This window comes from Nematostella vectensis, chromosome 8 (genome assembly GCF_932526225.1).
Source record: "Nematostella vectensis chromosome 8, jaNemVect1.1, whole genome shotgun sequence".
Classification (NCBI taxonomy): domain Eukaryota; kingdom Metazoa; phylum Cnidaria; class Anthozoa; order Actiniaria; family Edwardsiidae; genus Nematostella; species Nematostella vectensis.
Window position 1 is genome coordinate 9825132 of NC_064041.1, and position 19709 is coordinate 9844840.

General features: G+C 38.2%; 4 protein-coding genes across 4 annotated transcripts; 2 read left to right on the plus strand and 2 right to left on the minus strand.

Moving 5' to 3' along the window:
- The first annotated feature begins 50 nt into the window (after positions 1–50).
- LOC5519397 (5'-deoxynucleotidase HDDC2) lies at positions 51–1435 on the plus strand. Its single transcript, XM_001639205.3, has one exon. The coding sequence runs from the start codon at positions 138–140 to the stop codon at positions 717–719; it is 582 nt and encodes a 193-aa protein (XP_001639255.2). The 5' UTR covers positions 51–137; the 3' UTR covers positions 720–1435.
- On the minus strand, positions 1336–11845 carry LOC5519398 (hamartin). Its single transcript, XM_001639257.3, has 15 exons — positions 11426–11845; positions 11061–11159; positions 10110–10172; positions 9639–9783; positions 9173–9327; positions 8109–8182; positions 6543–8020; positions 6010–6176; positions 5631–5707; positions 5088–5141; positions 4906–5002; positions 3888–4125; positions 3073–3161; positions 2738–2806; positions 1336–2590 (listed from the first exon to the last, which is right to left on the minus strand). Exons 1-15 carry the CDS (start codon positions 11639–11641, stop codon positions 2297–2299), a joined length of 3315 nt encoding a protein of 1104 aa, XP_001639307.3. The 5' UTR covers positions 11642–11845; the 3' UTR covers positions 1336–2296.
- Positions 11846–13204: 1359 nt separating this feature from the next.
- LOC5519362 (60S ribosomal protein L7a) lies at positions 13205–16768 on the minus strand. Its single transcript, XM_001639258.2, has 6 exons — positions 16679–16768; positions 15837–15957; positions 15126–15275; positions 14309–14529; positions 14094–14164; positions 13205–13463 (listed from the first exon to the last, which is right to left on the minus strand). The coding sequence occupies exons 1-6, from the start codon at positions 16679–16681 to the stop codon at positions 13238–13240; spliced, it is 792 nt and encodes a 263-aa protein (XP_001639308.1). The 5' UTR covers positions 16682–16768; the 3' UTR covers positions 13205–13237.
- On the plus strand, positions 16751–18489 carry LOC5519399 (mediator of RNA polymerase II transcription subunit 22). Its single transcript, XM_001639206.3, has 3 exons — positions 16751–17065; positions 17543–17623; positions 18053–18489. The coding sequence occupies exons 1-3, from the start codon at positions 16940–16942 to the stop codon at positions 18269–18271; spliced, it is 426 nt and encodes a 141-aa protein (XP_001639256.1). The 5' UTR covers positions 16751–16939; the 3' UTR covers positions 18272–18489.
- Positions 18490–19709: the final 1220 nt, after the last annotated feature.

Sequence of the window (19709 nt, forward strand, 5' to 3'; positions counted from 1 at the left end):
GTCTTGCTAAGTAAATTATTTCTAGCACCCAGTATCCCTCGTCAAGTTAGGAACGCCTTGTGAAAATCACTTTCCCGGGTGAGAAACTGCAAAAACTTATTTTCGCTTTTCCCATTGCTGTAAACTATATCTCTGCCATGAGTGATATGCTAAAGTTTCTTAGCCTTGTAGGGCAGCTGAAGAGAACCAAACGTACAGGGTGGGTTGACCACGGCGTAAAGGCACCAGAAAGCGTCTCGGATCACATGTATCGCATGGCGGTTATTTGTTTTCTTCTTCCCTCAAAATCCACCGCTGCAACCGGCGACACGTTAAACAAAGACCACTGCATAAAGATCGCTCTAGTTCACGACATCGCGGAATGCATTGTAGGGGACCTCGCACCATCTGACGGTGTAAGCAAAGAGGAAAAACACAAGAGAGAAAAGGCAGCCATGGAAGAGTTAGCAATACTTGCTGGCGAAGAGGCAGGGAAAGAGATATACGAGTTATGGGAGGAATACGAATTTCAGAAATCACCTGAGGCGAAATTTGTGAAAGACGTGGATCGTTTTGAGATGATCTTGCAAGCGCATGAGTACGAGACGGAGGAACACAAGACCGAATGGTTGCAAGACTTTTTTGATAGTACAAAGGGGAAGTTTGGTCACCCTGTGGTTAAAGACTGGGTAGCTTCATTGAACAAGGCGAGGGTGGATAATAAACAACAGACGTCATAGCCAGACCTACTACTGGTGGTTAAACACATTTGTTGCTGACTTTAAATCATGGGCAATGGATATGGGGTGTATATACATATACTAAATTTATTCAAAAATAGGGGTTCTTTTGCCATTCAATTTTTCAGCCTTCCACCAAACAAATAATGTGCTTAAAAAACAAAGCTATTGTCCGCCATCATTTCAAAATTTCTATCGGTGCTTAGGGTTGAGATACAGATGGTTTTCATCAGGTGTAGGGTGTTTCTTTTTAATTTTGTTGGTAAAAGATGCAAAGCTTATTTTGAATTCATTTAAAGGTTATATTTTAAGGAATGTTAAAATAACAATATAAGCATTTATTATTTATCCCCCACAAATGTATTGCTATGTAACAAGTCCCCTAGCCTAGTCCCCAGGCTTCTCCTTTGTCAGCTCAGGCCCCATAATGCAACACGGTCACATTTTTTTTCAAAGTGGCGGATTGTTGTAGTGCTGACATTCCTTGGGCAAGCAACAAATCATATGTGATGTCCAAAAAAGAAGCCATGCAGCGAAAAGGAGCCTTGGGACGAGGCTACAAGTTAGCATCTATATGGAGCAGAAGGATAGGAAATGATGACTTTAACACACAACATTTTCACTACAATGTATATTTATTTATACTCTGATATGCTCACATGTGGAGCAAATAAATTAATAATTATTTTCCATACCAATAAACTATTAGAAAGATACTTGACATTTTATTTTCTTTGTGCAAATAGGCTATTCCAGCTATAAGTTTGCGCAGGCATAACCATAGAAACATACCTCAACTACCAGAATGCAGCGCGCGCTGTTTTAAGCTTACATCATATGAAGCGGCGCTGCACGCTCATAGTTGAGGTAGGTTACCATGGTGAGTGCGCACGCATGCTTATAGCTGGAATCGCCTATTTGCAAGCAGTTTTTGCAATACTCAGGATTATACATTTTTTCTTGAATATACCTTGTCTAGACACCATAAAATATTTGCTATTTCTAATGTAAAAAAAAAATGCGAAGGAGCCTTCGCCAAATACAGAGGCTCAAAGCTCGACTTGTTCACTGTAAGCCAAAGATCACAGCAAGAGACCACGAAGAGCTACAGTCGGAGCCTTTGCTAGCCAGGGTAAAATAGCCCAAGTGTCATGTCTAAACTTGGCCTTATTTCTTTGGGAGTTTTTGCACTTTTTTTGCATTATAATCATCACCAATCAATGGTTTGTAAAAAAAGTTTTCTTGCTGTCAGTGATATTCAAAAGTCAATTAAAGATGCCTTTAAAATTACTTTAGTTATCTGATTCTCATTTCCTCCAACAAGAACCAAACAGAAAGCGATTGACAGATTCAAGACTTCACTTAGTACTAGACCACTCTTTACATACCGTTCACCAATGCCATGCAATTTCATTTCTAAATGTAGAACATTCCTGAGTTAAGTAATCTATATTTGTCTGAAAAACTTCCTATCATAGTTTATCCACAAGGCAAATGTCAACCAAACATTGTAAGAGACACAATGAATCAGAAGTCTCTGGATTTGCTTGGTATTTGTAAAAGTTTGAAATGTCTAGTTATGAGCTAGCATCAGCACAACCCCCACATGCTCCTTGCAGATGTTCTAATCTTTGGTCTGAATCTTCTACCACCACTGTAGAAGCAGACAAATGAGACAATTTATCTTTATTTTCTTCTGTTAAGTTATCAGATGCACCTTGGGTTTCAGTCCCAGTTTCTACTCTCAGATGAGCTGCAGCCTTTTGGTGTCTTTTGTTTGTAGTGTCTTGAAGAGCAAGCTTTAGGTTCAGGATGTGGGCTTCTAAAGACTGTGTGACCTTTTTCTGAGCTGCATATTTTTCCTCCAAGGCCTGAAGAATATAGTACAACCAATCAACATTAACCAAATTATCAATCAAACAGAAATAAAGTTTAGATAATCTTAACAAACTCTCTAAAGGAAACCAAGCTAAACTAAATCTAAACTAAATCGTTCAAAGATAATTTAATTGACAAACCTTTATTTTGCCAGTGTACGTTCCAGTGAGACTATCAGCAAACTTCTTGAGCTCTTGAGTTTCAATATTCTAGGGAGAAAAAAGAATCTCAAGCTAACATCCTGTAAAAAAATACTTTTACAAAGAACAAACTTGAATTGACAGACAAATCTTATAAGTAAACAAATTAACCAGTAAGAGAAAAACTTGGTTCTCTATCTCTTAGAGATGAACAATTTCATAGGGAAAAGGGGTGTGGGGGAGAACCCCCCAAAAAGAAATTCTTTAAAAAAATATGCAAAAAGCTTCTGCCACACCCTGGGGAGGAGCTGCCCTATGTTAGGATCCACTTTTACCTTCTTTTTGATAACTGACTCCAGGTCGGTTATCTGCTTATGCAGTGCTTCTACTTCAACCTTATGCTTCCTGGCAGCATGTTTTACACCTGGAATATGACAGAGCGACAAACCTTTCTAACATCACCTTAAAACAATTTTTTTTATAGGAGAAAAATTTGGTTTATATATTACACATTTTCAAACTCCAGAGCATCTCTTACCTTAGTAATTTGAAGAGATGTGAATCTTAACATTTTGGGAGGCAAAAACTTTTTAGGTCACTTTTCAGGCGTGAGTTTATTTATTTAACTTGCTGGCACTCAGCTATACAGTAGAACCCAGCTAACTAGAACTCGGCTAACTCAAATTCCCCGCTAACTCAAACTGAGTTTGATTACCCTTGAACCTAATTTTGAGTCATTTTATATCTGCTAACTCCAATTCCCTGCTAACTCGAACTGATTTTTGCTTCCCTACAGAGTTCGAGTTAGCGAGGTTCTACTGTACTTGCCAAATTTATATACTCCATGATTTACTTGACAACCGCCATTAAAAAAACAGAAGCTGGCCTTAAACCCTCACAAATCCTTAAGTTTGTCTGCTTGATTGTTGAAAGAATAATAAAATTTAGACACTTGGCATTACCCACAAGAAAATACCATGCACAAATAACACATGAACTTAATAAGCCTTGGAAAATGTTGTACTGAACTTTGTATGTAATTGTATCATCATTATTGTATTTGAAATGCAGGCCTCTATTTTAAACCTGCTTAAATATCGCTTATAAATATTGCTTACAAACAAACAAACAAACAGACAAACAAACATACAAGAGAGTTCCTTTTGGCAGTGATGCAGCTGTTTGGATGCCTCCGGATTTTTTCCTGTCTTGATATTCAGTTGCTTGATAAGATCCTTTTGCTGCTGGTTGATCTCACCCATTATAACTAGTTCCTTTGTGAGTTTGTCTATCTCAGCGCCCAGATGAAGTTTCTCCTCAAGTTTGGGTTTGTAATCTCTGACTTCTCGCCTCAAGTTAAAGACTGTCGCTTGAGACTGGTCAAGTTCCTGAAAAAAAAAGCAGCACAAGATTCACTAATGTTTCACATTAAAGGAAAAACAAACTACACAGTTAAAATATAAATCAAATTCACTATATCTTTCCAGGGAACTCTTCTCTGCTGATAGACTCAGATAGTAGTCAGTTAAGCAAGCCAATGTTTTGCACTTATCAAGCCAATATAATGTTCCTGCCTTGATTTGAATTTGTGTCACAAATGAGTTGAAGTTATTCTCCCGTGGTCCCAGTCTTCTCGGATAATGACACTGAACCGAAGGGACATAAAGCTCAGTCACTGGTAACAGTTCAGAGAAAAGCTCTATGTGTTACTGTCTTATAGACTGGGCAGTTGTATGCCCCCTGCACATCACAGGCCTGAAGTTCCCATTTGGTGCTCTCATAGCTGTCAACTCACTCGCATTAGGCGGGTGTCACAAGATTTTGGACCTCATCACAAGCCAAATTTTTGTGAGAATGTTCATTCATTCTCTGTATTCACCCAAATTGGCTCTCTTGTTGTTTTTTTTTTCACATATTCACTGTATTTTAACCGATTTAACAAGATTTCTGTCCAAGTTTGGTTGACAGCTCTGTACTCTCAATAGCTTTTGCACACAAATAGGCCTTTCTCAACCCCTCCATTCCTAAAATATAATTGTATCCTATTGATAGTCCACCATCAAATGTAGAACCAATAACAATAATTTTAATATATCAGCGAGTGTGGATAGTGTTTTAAATTAAGTATGATTAATTGTTTGTTTTCCAGATGCAGCTAGAATTCTCACCAATTTGAGTTTTTCATATTCTTTCTTTTGCTTTTCAAGGGCTGCCTTCAGTTCTCCTTTGGTGTACTGTAGCTGGGCATTCTCATTCAGCAAATTCCTAAGCATAAAAAAAAGTATAAATCTGTACAGTAGAAGCAAAATAAAAATAGGAAATACCCTTTAAAAAATGTAACAACATTTACCTCAAGTGTGTTTGCTGTTGATTATCCCAACCTGAAGTTATCTCCTTCAACTTTCTATGAAAGGAATAAACTTTTATAACTATGTATCAAGAGCCTGCTAACTATACACTAGGAAACACACTAGAAAACAATAGGAAGGTTAAGTCTGTTTTCGTAATAACGATTATCACTGACTACCATCAGTACAAAAACAGAATGCTTGACACAGTTTACATGAATAAACCATGAATAAAAGGGCCATTGTCTCAAGCTCCCCCTCCCCCTTTATCTGGAAAGATGAGAAATTTACATGCCCTAATGTAAAGACCCTTGTGTTTACACAACAATCCAAAGCAAATAAAATAGAAAGTCCCTCTATGGAAATAACAAGACAAACACATTTGGATTGTTTCAAGCTCCCTGTTAGTTGCTGAGTGTAGCAGAACCGCCACAATTATATTATATATATTGCTGATGGTCAGACCTGTAATTGTAGCCTAGCCTGGAATGAAATCAACAATCACACATACATAATCGTTATTATCGTGATTTACTGTAAAGCACCTGTTGTCCTCTGTTTGCTTGTTTAGTGCCTGGGTCAGTTCCCTCATTTTGTCTTCCTGAAGTCTTAAGTGGTCTTTCTGCAAGTATGACAAGGGTCCAAGAGATTGATTCATAATCATAAACAAATGAGAATAAATTTCAGAGAAACTCAACATTTCACAAGTTTAACAACGGATACAGAGGCACACCCAAAGGGGAGGCTTAAGGGGTTTTGGAACATCATCTATAACAACGATTTTACAGGGTTTGTAAAATTTGTAATTTTTACAGGGTCAGGGATGGAATCCTTGTTTTAGAGATCCTTGGAATATCATAGGGGTATCTTTAGAGTTTAAAGCAAAACTGGGTTCCCATGCAGGTGGAGCAAGACACCACTTACAATAGCCTGTAGCTCCTCTTGGTATTGGACGGCTTTAAAGGTCTTCCCTATCAGCCTCCTGTTACGAATGGCATGCTGCTCACACTTATGGCGTTCATAGAGGAGTTGGTGGTGCAGCAGCTGTACCTGGCCGCGAAGGATTGCAATTTCATCTTGTGGTGGAGAACCTGTGGCAAATAAAAATGAGGATTTAGATTCAGTTGAATATCACCTTTGTAAAATAAGAAGTATGGATTGCAGTGGCAATGATAATAATGAAACACTGATAATAGTGATCATGACAATGATGAGAAAAATGATGTAATGATGAAGATAATGATGATAAAGGTGATGTAATAGTGATGACAATGATGATGAGAAGGATGGTGTAATGATGAGAAGGATGATTTTGTTGGCCTTCAAGAAACCCTGGAGCTGCCCCCATGATGATGAATAAAATTAATGATGATAACATTAATAATGATAGCATTATGTCAAAAATGATGGTAGCGATGATGCTGATGACAATGATCATGATTGTAATAAAGTCATACCTCCAAAGTGTGTCCAATCAGTGTTTGCCTGGCTAATCATTGATATCCTGCTGAATTCTTCATGATGCACGATGCTACCGAATTGCAAGTAGCTATCCAAGACTTCAGTTGGTGTTAGCCGAACTGTGGCTGTTCTGTCTCCTGTGGGTGTATTTCCAGGTATTCTACCTTCTATACCTGGTATAACTTCCGCTGGTTTTAGCCCTTGGCAGTTACATTGTGATAGGTACATGCTAAATGACTGTAGTCTTTTACTACCATCTTGGGATGTAGACGTTGATGAATCAAGCTTGCACTCAAAGTCTGATTTATCAGATTTATCAGATTTACTTATTGACTTTGTTATCTCCTTTGAAACATCACAAGAGGCCATTTCTGGACTGTTTTTCACTGTCTCATTAGATGTGACTATATCATTCAATTTATGAATTTCTATAATCTTTGAATTCTCAAAAACCAGACTTTCCATGGGAATTCCACTAGTATTGTCATAACTAAATGAGGCATTCAAACTTGGAGGTGGTTGACTCGGCAATTCCATGGAGGTGAAGCTGTTATGTCTAAGAACTGTTTCTGCAGTTTCAACCGGAATATCTTCACTACAAGTCAATTGTTCCTGTTCGATCAGAAATTTAGGTTCTTTGGTGGAATTATACAAGTAGCTTTCACCAAAAGTCTTCTCTATTGGAGTCGCAGGCTCAGATAGAGATGAGGCTTCAGCAGAAATCTGTCTATCATAAGTGAAAACTGAAGCCTGGTTGGAACAAGTCGATCTATTTGTGTCAGTCAATGAGCTTTCGCCTGATCGAGGGGTTGATGTTGGGGTATCTGGAGCTGGAGTAGGAGGTTTAGCAGAATCAGTAGTTACTCTGGAACTAGGTAAACTGTCTTGCGGCTTAGGCGTTAGCACAGTCCCACGTCCAGATGGCATTGACGTAACAAATCTCCTAACTTTTCCATGGTTACTGTCGGCAGTATCACCAGCCAGGGAGGTTGTTGGTGAATCACCTGGGGTGGTTACCACTGCTGGTGTACTGCACTGTGATATCGGCAGAAATGTTAATGAAGAGGACAAGTCTTGATTGCTGGTTGACGGGGACAATTGTGAGGAGGGTGGTGTACATAGACCACACATGTCTGCTGGACTCCACCCATCATTAGTCAACTCATCTGCCGACACCAACGGCATACTACCTGTGCCGCTATCACCACTTTGTAGCGATTTCCCAGTCTGTGTTGCAGAATCTGACATGCGTCGCTCCTTAAGTCGAGGGATCTCGCACGGTTGAATCTCATGGTAGTCCTCAAAGGTTACTACAGCTGAATGGACAGATTTTTCTATTGCCGACGGCTCTGGAACACTTTGCCTGGATGTCCAGGAAGCATTGAGACTATTTTCACTTTGAAGCCTGTCAACAGGATCCAGAGAAATATTCTGGCATTCAATCACAATGTCTTGTGGTTCCTTCTTCTTCCATCTGTCAATGTCAAAAGAATACCAAAATAAGTCCTATGTCCAGGCAAATCATGCTATTATCATTGACAACTTGGTCAATATATGCTCACCTGTGTTTCCCTAATTCTGTTTGGGACGTTTCTGTGACTAGACAGGGGTGCAAACGAACATGCTCCAGCATTGGCTGAAAAGAATGTATAAAAAAAAGTTCTTTTGTATTAAAAAATGAGATAGTTGGTATCTGTACAATAAATATCCTGGGAGTCAGCATAATTGGATACGTACTTTACTCTTTTGGACCCATTTAAGCTGATAAGAATTGATAACCCATAAACCCCTTTTAAGATTTGACAAACTTTATTGTTGTTGCTTTAGAAAAATGATGAAATGTGAATTGTTAATGCATGTACCTGACTCAAACATATCAGATTCCATCTTCATTTTAAGCATTTTTCCAACCTCTTCGGTTAGCAGCATCATAAAAAATGACTTAATCAGGGCATCTGGTAAAGTGTGGTCAAAATTGGAAAATAGTGTGGCATTTTTTTTCAAAATAGTGTGGTAAAATGTGGGGTAAAATTAGCAATAGTGCGGTAAGTAAAAAAATGTTTGTTAGTTAAGCTGTTTAGGGCATTGAAAATGAGTTGCAAATAGGAAATATGCTTTCGTTTATCTAAATTAGGAGAGACCCTTTAAAATGAAAGCCACTTTATTTTATTGAACAGTGAGTGACATAAGTTCTCATTTTTCTTTTAGCTTTCCAAACAGGACCATACTCCCTGAATCACTGCAGCAATGGAAAGGTTGAAAAAGTAAATGATATTTGCGGAGCAGACTGAGAAATCATTTTCGACGATTTTAAAGTTTAACTTTAAAATCTAAAGTTTAACTTGAAAAATGAATCATGCCAGCACGCACGCCTGCTTAATGCATTAATTCTGACCTTAAACCCAAATCTTTTGTGATGACAAAAGAAGGAATGGAAAAGGCAGGGGTGGATCAAGAATGTGGCAAACCTGGGCTTTAGTTGATTTTAGCTCCCAATTATGGCTTTTTAAACCTATAATCAGCCACCTACAGAAGAAGGGTAGAACAGCTGAAGAAAGGGTGGCATTTTCGCACATCACATCCAAATTTTAAGTGTGACATGGTCCTATCACAGTGCAGCAATTACCTTTATGGTTGTCTGGAATAGGATTTGTTTGCTTTTGTCGTTTCGCATGTGCCTCAGGTAACCCACAAAGTTGTTGGGGAACATGGCATACAGGCGATGGAAATAGTTGTAAACAGACACATGCAAGTGTAGCAAGTATACATCAGGGATGTTTCCTACAAAAAGGAGCACTTGACATGAACATTAACTCAAATAACCGGGCTATAGCCAGTATCATCCAAATTACACATTGAAAAGCAAGTAGCCAGGCGCTTGGTTGAATCTGGGATTTCCCTACACTCCAAGCAGTTGCTGCTGTATCAGGGGTTTCAACAGTTGCTTGTGGAAGTTGTTGGGGAGGGAAGTGAAAAGCTCCGACTGCTTGGAGTCTAGCTTTTCAAAAGAATTTGATTAAAATAATTTAATTTTTTAAGGTGAGGAAACTACAAATTTCAGTACCAGACATGTTTCTTAGGAAGATACAAACCTGGTCTACTTGTGAGGAAGGCAGCAAGACGTGTGAAGATATCAAATAAATCATTGAGCCATGATCCAACAGATGCCGGCACAAGGGGCAACAAGGTGGTGATGGTGAGGATGCCATTGACCAGAAGCAAGACATCTGACTCACTCTGTTGATAAAAAAAAAACAAGTTCACCTCATAAAGGAGCCCCATTGCAATGTGAACAACAAATATAAAGAAAAAATAAAGAAATGATGTGTTAAAATGCATTCAGATTCCTTAATCACCAACCATTGACAATAAAAAAAACTTCTATATGTAGTTTACAGTAGAAACCTGCATACAAGAACACCCAGACTAATTTTGAAAATGGGTGTTCAAATCGTTTTTTACTGTGTTGTTTATTCCAAAGAGAAAATCAAACAGGGATATGTCAAACAGAAGAATAGGGGAGATTTGCATCCCCCACCCCCTCCCTAAAGAGATGTACTCACCTTCAAACATTTTACCAGATTCTCAAACAGAGCAGTTTTCACAATTTTATATAACCAGGAGGGCTAAGGGATATGAAAATAAATACCAATATATTATTAGAGAACCAAGACTTTTGCAAAAAACAAAAAAACAAACAACAACAACAAACAAATAAAACAAAACAAGGCCACTTTTTAGGCCACCTAAAATAATTGTGGTTTCTGGTTGCCACCCATGTCCAGAATTTGTGCCGCATGCAACTATTTTTATGTGGCCTAAATATAGTTTACTCTATTCTATTCTACTACAGTACAGATACAGTAAATTATCTAAATATTCTATGATAATTTATCTTTCGAAAACTCCATGGTCACACAACATTTGCAATCAGATGATATCTCCACTCCATTCTTTTCTTCATAGGCATGTTATAAAACCCAATGTTATTAAAAAAAACTGCAAGCAAAAAATAAGGAAATGTGCTTAAAGAGTGTGATCTTTTTCATTTTTTAAATAAAACATGAAGCTTTGAATGTGCATTGGCCATTTAGATCTGTCAAAATAGATAAGTGAAGTCTTATTTCATGGATTTGAAATGCTGTGTTCCTCTAATATGACAATCGTGACCGCCAAATATGGTACAGAATAACATACATACATACTTAAATTTTTCATTACAAAATCGTATATATACTAGGTGAAGAGCAACTTATTTATTCTCATAATGGATTATTTCTCAAACTACTTAGAGTACCATTAGAACCTGACATAAAAAAACAAGGGATTGAGTAAGAACTACAAACGGGTCAAAGGTCAAAGAGTGGTTTTGTAATACATGTCTGCAGCAATTTAGAAATCCGTATGAGGTTTCTTCAATAGTGCACGTCTGCTCCATAGGAGTATCAGCAAGGAGGAGACTAGGAAGTTGCGAAACACGTTACTAATTAAGAGAATTTGACAAGATTCCCTACCTGTCTTCGGACAACATATCCTAACAGAGTAAGGCTGTCGATACGGCCACGGGTGCTGCGACCGTGTCTTAAACAATCATTTAGCTTCTCGAATAAGATCTAAAAGGGAATAGGATATCAATTAGAGCCAAGATAATTTTATAATCACAGCATCAAATCCGTGGGCTTACAAAGAGAAATTTGTTTTAAATCAAATCAAATCATGTGTGTCCATCGAAATGATGTTTCGAGTTATCTATTCACGGAATAAAATCTGGAAGTTGTTGCTAAATGTGTAATATCGCTTTAATTGGGGTTTTGTGCTGCTGGAGTAAGCTATTATTTTCTGATCGTTTTGTTTGGGTTTTTAGCGACTTTATACTCACGTGTGCCTTAGCTTCGTGCACGTTCGTTAAGATATTTAGCACGGTCGTAGATCGGGTTTCAAGGAAGCAGTCAACCAATGCATTCAGCAAACTCGGGTCCTTAGATTTATACAGATTCTCGTTTATCAGGGATTTTGTTTGTTCCACGGTGTCCGGGTCATCGGATTCTAGAAGGGATATCAGCTCGGATAGTCGTTCCGGTGACTCCACGTTCATGCCGATTCACGTCCAATCCAGAAAATGTCCTCCTTTTTTGCAGTTCCCGTAAGCATCTGAACAATCCATAAAAGCCATCAGATTCTGTTGATCTCGGTGTTATCCATAGTTTTGCGTTTTTCGGCCACTTATCGGCTCTGATTTCACGAGTCCGGGTTACAATCAGCCGACATTTTTTTCCGAGTTTATTTATAAGTCACGTGCTGACTGCGCAGCTAGGAGTAGGGGAAAACCGCTGGATGGAACAGGAAATCACGTACCAGATGAGGTCTAAAAGCAGCTCCTTTTCTGTATAAATACCATGGTATTTATACAAAGGTTGGACTGCTTTCTTAATTGACCAGATAAGCGCAGACTTATTATAAATAAAAGTTGATAATAAATTGCCAGCAAGAGAGGTAACATCTGTTGTAAGGTTCGTCTGTGCTACCAGGCCTGTACGCAGGATTTTTACGGGCCTGGCTACCTAGATAGAATATCTGATTAGTTTTTCAGGACTTTAATATTACTATTTGATTGGCTAGTGGGTTCAAAATATTTTACTGTGAAGTCCTCTTTCTCGTATGTTACGAGCTCCAGTATCTTGCAGGGAGGGGATCTATCCATAGGATTTTGTCAGAGGGGGTTTGCTGCAGTGTGATGCCGGATGTCGCAACGCGATAAATAAATAAATAAATAAATAAACGATGGGGACTATTTTTGTACCATCCTTTTTTTTCTCCTAGGGGAAACAAACCCCTCCCTAGACCTGTCCCTTTTCGTGACCGAAACATCACGTACGACTAAATTTAGACTTCCGCGACTACAATTTCAGAACTCATCGCACACGTGCGCTAAGATTAAAATGAAGGACTTTGGCCCTACTTTTACATCGCTCTTGACCTGCTTTCTTATCGAGCTGCGTTTCACACACTACTTTTTGTGCGAATTAAAAATTGCCAATTCATGGAAGGGTCTTTTTCCTGGTGACTTATAAGAATATGCATCTCTTTTCATTCATATTTTCTACGATCAGGTTGAATAGGTTCTTATAAATCAGGGTTACCTTCGACAAATGGGCTGTTTCGGTTCTTATTTCTTTATATACAGCCAACATTAGACAGAATGTTTGCTGACTTCAACTTTAACAATCGACGCTGAATACAACATATAAGCTCATATGTATTTAAATAAGGTTTCACAAAAGTTTTGTCCAAGATTTTGACAATCTTTAAAATAAGAACCCATTCTTCCCCACAAGGCTGATAAGGTTCTTATAAGGATGCTTAAAATGCTAAATGTTCAGCCTGGTGGTTCATGGGTAGCATATTAACGGCTTATCCTTGATACCCATGACTCACTGCAGGTTTAGATACATAGATTCTCAGAGTGCAACTTAATTGAAATAGGTGTATAAGGTAGATCACAGAAAACAAAAACATTGCACCCTTCAACCAGATAGATTGCATCCAATAAAAAACAGCTCAATGGAGAGCTGTTATATGGAGGTTCAACTGTAAGAGCAATGTAAAATTATTGACCATTTCTCCCCCAGGGAAGGTTAGAAACCAGGACTAAAAAAACTCAAGCTCTCATTTTATTTATTCCTCAGTGATGTTACACTTTCAGTTCTCTCAGCTTGGCTTTCTCAACCTTGGCAGTAGCGGCAAGTGACTTGGGTCCCATGATACCACCACCCCAGTGTTTTCTGATCTCATCAAAGCGCTCATTGTAGTTGGTCTTCACAGATTCGATCAGGTTGTTAAGTGAGTTTTTATCCTCCTGTCGGACACCAGTGATGCACAGTGCTGTGGCGTTCTTTTTATGCACAACCTTGCCGAGTCTGTAGACAACAACAACAAAAAAAACATATGAGCCCTTCTTTCGTGTCCCTTAAGCCGGATTCATATGTCATGCTCCTGCAGCGCTAAATCTAATTGTCTATTTGCATCAACACAAATGCATTGGGTTAATGCAATGTTGATTCAGAAGTCAAACTTTTTGTTTTAGTTGCACAAAACTAAAAAAGTGGTATTTGATTTGGCACATAAGAAGCTTTATGTTTGAATTGGTGTTATGCTTTAGCTGGTTTTGGTGCCACCCTGAACTTGATTCGGCCACACCAAACATAATTGATTCAGATGTTGAACTATACATGTGCTGAATCCAAAAAATTAGATTTGGCAGCACATGAGTGTGTTGTATGAATTGGGCTTAAGAAGAAAATACTCTAATGTTTTTTGCCAACTCTGGGCCTTCAATTTCTCCATTCTCTGGGAACTTTGTTAAAAAAAGCAAATAAAGCAGCAAAAGAGATGGATAGGGAAAGGTAACCAAAAATATTCTAAAGGGCATTTTTGTACATAAAACTTATCTTTGGCAGCCCAGGAAAGAGAGGGGGGGGGGGGGGTAGATCTGCTACAGTGCATGACTAAATATAAGAGAAAAGGATTATAGAAAAACAGTGGCCTACCTGGCCTTTCCCTTCACAATGCAATAGGGAACTTGCATCTTGCGGCACAAGGCTGGAAGCCAGACAACAATCTGAAAACAAAAATTTGTTCAAATGGATGTTCTTCAAGTGTAAAGTATTAATTTCAGTACCTTCTGGAGCAGGGTAAAATATGTGATTTGGACACTGGGAGTAGCATAAAATTAGAAATGGTAACCAGGAAGAAGAGTAGATACCTCAATAGGATCAACATCATGGGCAATGACCACCAGTTGTGCTTTCTTGTTCTCTACCAAACTTGTGATGTGGTTAATACCATACTTCACAAGCATGGGTTTCTTGCCGGGTGCCTCCTCCTTGCCCTCAGCCTTCTTTTCGGCTTTCGCAGAAAGCCTGGCTTTCTTCTCGGCCTTGGTCTCTGGGCGGTATTTGTGAAGAAGCTTGAAGAGCTGGACAGCTGAAGGCAGAAAATCACAATTAATTTTATCCTTTTTTTTTTTCACCATCTCTCTTATTCTATTAGTTTGACATGTGTCACACTGTCTTTGTTTGAAATATTCAATCTAACATTTGAAAAACATGAACTTCCTCTGCATTGTTTCATTGTTTTGCCATCGCAGGATGTGGCACAGTGGATACATGACTAAAATGCCTATTCTATTATTTAAACAAGCTACTTCTACAGTACATACCATAAAAAAAAATGAAGCATAGAAAAAAAAAATTATTATTGCAGGCAGTCCACAAACCAATAGTCCAGCAGCTATCAATTTTTAATTAGAATGTTTAGACAATGTTGTTTTACAGTTATCCTATAGCAGCCTTCTCCTAACTGGCTGGTGCCTCAACAAGCCGCTGCCTCTGTATGTTGGACCATCTCCATCCAGACGGAAAATATTTTATTTTTTTATTGTCTTTATTAGTGGACATCATCAACAACCAAACTGCCTCAAAACTCAAAATAACCTGCTCCTGAAATTTGTTTTGAGAAAGCTGCCATAGGCTTCTTACAGTATTTTATATTTCTATAGCCATTAGGCTTAGGAAACATACTTGACTGTCGGTCGAGAGCTTGGGTGAACTGGTTAATTGCTGGGGGAACCTTCAGACGCTGGTAGAGCAGCGACTTTTGACGTTGGAGCTTCACATATCTGGGCCAGCGGACGAACCTACTGAGATCCCTCTTGGGTTGGATATCACCACCTGACACACACACATAACAGATAGCATAAATAGTCTACAAGGAACATAGCCAAAACATTGTAAATATTGTTAATTATTTTAGCCATGAGCTAAAATAATTAACAATAAAAAATTAATATCAATATAGATTTGTCCACCAAACTTGATTATGAGTAACAACCAGTGTAAAAAGGAAAAAAAAATTCTACTTATTTCTACCATGAGGCAAGCAAGCGCTAAGCTTCAGTCATAACTGATAGTTTTAAGTACACTTCAATGTTAAACAAGGCAGCCTAAATCATTCCATATAACTGGTTTGCTATGGGCTATACCATCAACACCTAAATCAAAATATAACTTGCTGAGTTATAAATATTTCAAAACAATAAGAATTCTCAAGTAGAATATTCAAACTAAATCACTATCTGGTGGAGGTTATGTTTATTTGGTACAGTGCATTACTGTACACTTAACACAACTATAGTGATATTTAATTCCTATGGCACAAAACAGGTCTTTCCCCTAAATTCGATCGGACAGGTCCCAATCAATACCTCTAGCAATTAATACACAATGACTTACCAATGCCAAAGTTTCTTGGTCTTTTCTCAATCAAAGGATTGACAGTCTTCTTAGGGACTGCTTTGGCGGCAGCGTAAGGGGGTGCAGCCACCTTCTTTACCTTAACCCTCTTAGTTTTAGGCTGTGAAACAAAACAATTGTGTCATATTTTGAACTATACACCAGGATATTTTAATACAATATTAGTACCAGAACAATAAATACAATACACCAAAAACTGGAATTCGACTCTGCCAAAAGAGTCAGTTTTTGGTGTATTCTAAAAGGTGTATGGATATTTATGGTCTAATTTCACACAACTGGATGCTATCAAAAGCATAATGACCGATGTTGTCTTAGACTTTGCGAACTTATTACTAAATGGCAATCGCTCTATCAAGGGCTCTACAATAATCTTATCTATTTATATTTCGCAGGCTAAAATACATGGAGCAAAGTATAAAACTTTTTTGGAAGGAACTACTCGAACAACACATCATAACACAACAGCGAGCACCACAGCTTAAATTCAGCACTTGGTCTGGTATCTTTGCATGTAGCCCAAACTGGGATACAAACAAAAACACTCTCCAAATGAAAGAGATCATTTTCCAAAGGAAAAGACTAAAAATATCTAAACTTTCCATGTCTCGTGGCCACCTCTTGGAGTTAAAGTTCTCAGTACATCACGACGTGTAAGATTCAAGAAAAAACACCTTCCCACAAGTTAGATTTTGAAAATACAGTAGCAAATATAAAGAATATACTTTTTAATGTTCTATAGCAAAGTGCAACGTTCGATATAGTAAAGGATGGAAAGGATATTTATGGCTAGAAATAGCCATTCTCACAAAATCTCTTACCATTTTGGTGATGGCGGCGAAGAGGCCTAGTCAGCGGTGTATCATGGGATATCAAGAATTGTTTTCCCATAATGCACAGCACACTGTTCCTTTTCAAAATGGCGGCCAACATAGAAAACATAAGAATCCAACAAAAATAGCGTTATTCTCAGTGCGAAATTAGACATTTTCTTCGGAAAGAAGAAAATAATTGACTGCTTATGTCTATATACTTCTGAAGGTTTGTTGGCTGTTATATTATCTAGAAGCAAGAGTTTTACCATGTCACAGCCAAGCCGGCCTTTGCCGCAAAGCAAGGAGACATTGCTCAAATCTTACACAAAAAGGCTAAAAGACGATGTCAAATCCATACTTGATAACTTCACTGAGATCTTGAAATGCTCAAAGGTAAACTATACATTATCCAGGCGCGTCTTTATGCCATGTTATAAAAGAAACACGTTAACCCAGGAATTTTTCGAAAAAGTGGACCAAATTTTTCCTTTATACCTTTGCAGTATCTCAAAGGGACGTCTATTGTTGGATTTGGCTACAAAAAAGTCTGACTCATGGGTTAATGACATATCAGAGTGACCCAGCTTAGGCTTTATAGTTTTGTCTACAAATAGCACGTCTATTGAGAACCGAAAGTGGACTTCCCTAACACTTCTGGGTACAGGCATACTAACAGTTTTACAACAACAACAAATTTCCATTTTATAGTAGAATACCACCTTTATACTAGGATGGTTTCTTAATGTTTATACTTGTGTATTAGCTTTGATGAAGAGCATATTGTATTTATTAGGTTTTGAAAACTTGAAACTACAACAACAAAAAGTCTTTATTTCTTTAATATTCTTTGATATCTTTGGTATTCATCAGGTTGAAGAGGAGACTCAAGTAGCACGACTTACTCAAAGTGTACAGGACCAGTATGAGGTCAACGTCAGAGCAGCCAACATTGTGAGTATGCCTGAGGGTGCCCAATCAATAAAATTGATATCAATTGTATTCAGGCAACCAATCATCAGGCAAAGGTCACAAGCAATGAAAATTGGGTATTTAGCCCATTCTATTCAGATAATCAATGTCCCAGATTTAGGCATTGATTGCCCATTGATTACCAGATTTGCTTGATTGATGTTGATTGTTATTGGACATGTATGGGACATGGTTAAGGCATGTAGCAGTTCCAATGTACTTAGTAGAGGTACTTGGTAGGCCATTACATAGAAAACAGTAGCCCACCTGGCATTGGAGTTTTATTTCTGTTGTTGCCAAAATAAAACTTAGTTTTCTGATTGACATTTTCTAACAGGCTTCCTTGGATATCAGAATAGTTATATAAGGAAGCTTAGACCAAGGTAATTTTTTTTGTGTTGTTTTATTCAGGTCCGGGCTGGAGAATCTCTGATGAAACTTGTGTCTGACATCAAGGAGTTTCTTATCCTGAATGACTTCCCCTCTGTGAATGAGAGTATTGCCGAGCGTACTAGAAGATTACAAGCCATACAGAACCACACTGACTCACAGCTGACAGCTTTAAAAGAAGACATGGCTACAACCTTGTATGGACTGGAGGAAGCACTGTATTCATCTGCTTATAGATAAGAACTGGATGCTGTTTGTTTGCTGTAGCATAAAACCCATAGATAGCATCATTCATCTGCTTATAGATAGGTACTGGATGCAGTTTTTTTTTACTGTAGCATAAAACCTACAGATAGCAGGAAGAAGAGAATGGAACAGACAGTTATCCTCAGTAGATTTAATAATTTTATAAAAGAAAAAATGTCGGAAATCTTTGAATCAATAAAAACAAATGCCTGCACCATAGCCATCAATACAACTTGAACAGAAATCTTGTGAAATGGGGTGAATTACAGTAAATATGTGAAAAAAACCCAAGAGAGCCAATGCAGGTGAATACAGAGAATGTATAAACATTCAACATGAAAATGTTTTGATCTTGTTGAAACAAAATCTATTTTAAGGCCATGCTTTGTGCAAAGCTGTTGACTTGGACATGCCCATAAAGGGGCAGCACAGATGGCCTTAAACACCACCAAGCCAGGAGAAGTGTTGTTTCGAACCCATTTTCATGGGTGTAAATACTATTGTACAGGGGAAAGGCAAAATTTTGCCATTTTCAAATATATGAAATGCTATGGAAAGCAGCATCATTAGCTCCTTCATAACTAAAATCTTACATGTCTTTTCATACCACCAATCTAGAAAGTTAGTAGGGGACGTGGGGACTTTGACATGAATTGAAACACAGGCTTACCAACCTCTCAGTCAGTCTCCAGTCAATCCCAGTAACTTCTTTTTATAGGTATATAGTAACGTGGAATCCCTCAACTGCTCAAACGTTAGAAATACCGCTTATTCTGAATAAATACACATCACAAAGAAATGAGAGTTTATTGTGACCTTTATTCTAGGATATAAGACAATTATAGGACAATTACAGGAGGTGATCAATCGTGAAAATATTCGAGCTAGTTACTGGGATTGACTGGAGACTGACTGGGAGGTTGGTATAAGCCTGTGATTGAAATCCGTAAATTCACTGATGAAGGTTAATAAAACCAAAAACTGCAAAAGATAAAAAAAGTAGAAGCCACCTTTCAGGGGATAATGGTTTTCAATGCCAGCAAAACGCAAGTCATGAAAGTGCAAGCAGAAGGCGCATCACATTCATTCTATTTTGTAGGGGGTCTCTCCAGACAAATTTTGAAATTCCAGACTTGTAGGAGGCTCAGAAATTGATCAGAATACTATGACTTGTTAAAAAAATAAGGCCCTCCCCTAAACCCTGTATCAAAATTGGAGGCACTCCCTCAAATTGATGCTCAAAAAATTGCAGCCCTCCCCTCAAACACAGCAGCCCACCCCCCAAACATAGCAGCTCTCCCTCCATTAAATAATAACCCTTCCCTTAGGCAAGGGCAAAGTACCCTGGCATTAGCAGACTCGTACCCAGTCGTTATTTGCTGTTGCGCGGACATCCACAGGAACCCTGAAGCGAAGACTAAAAAAAAAAAAC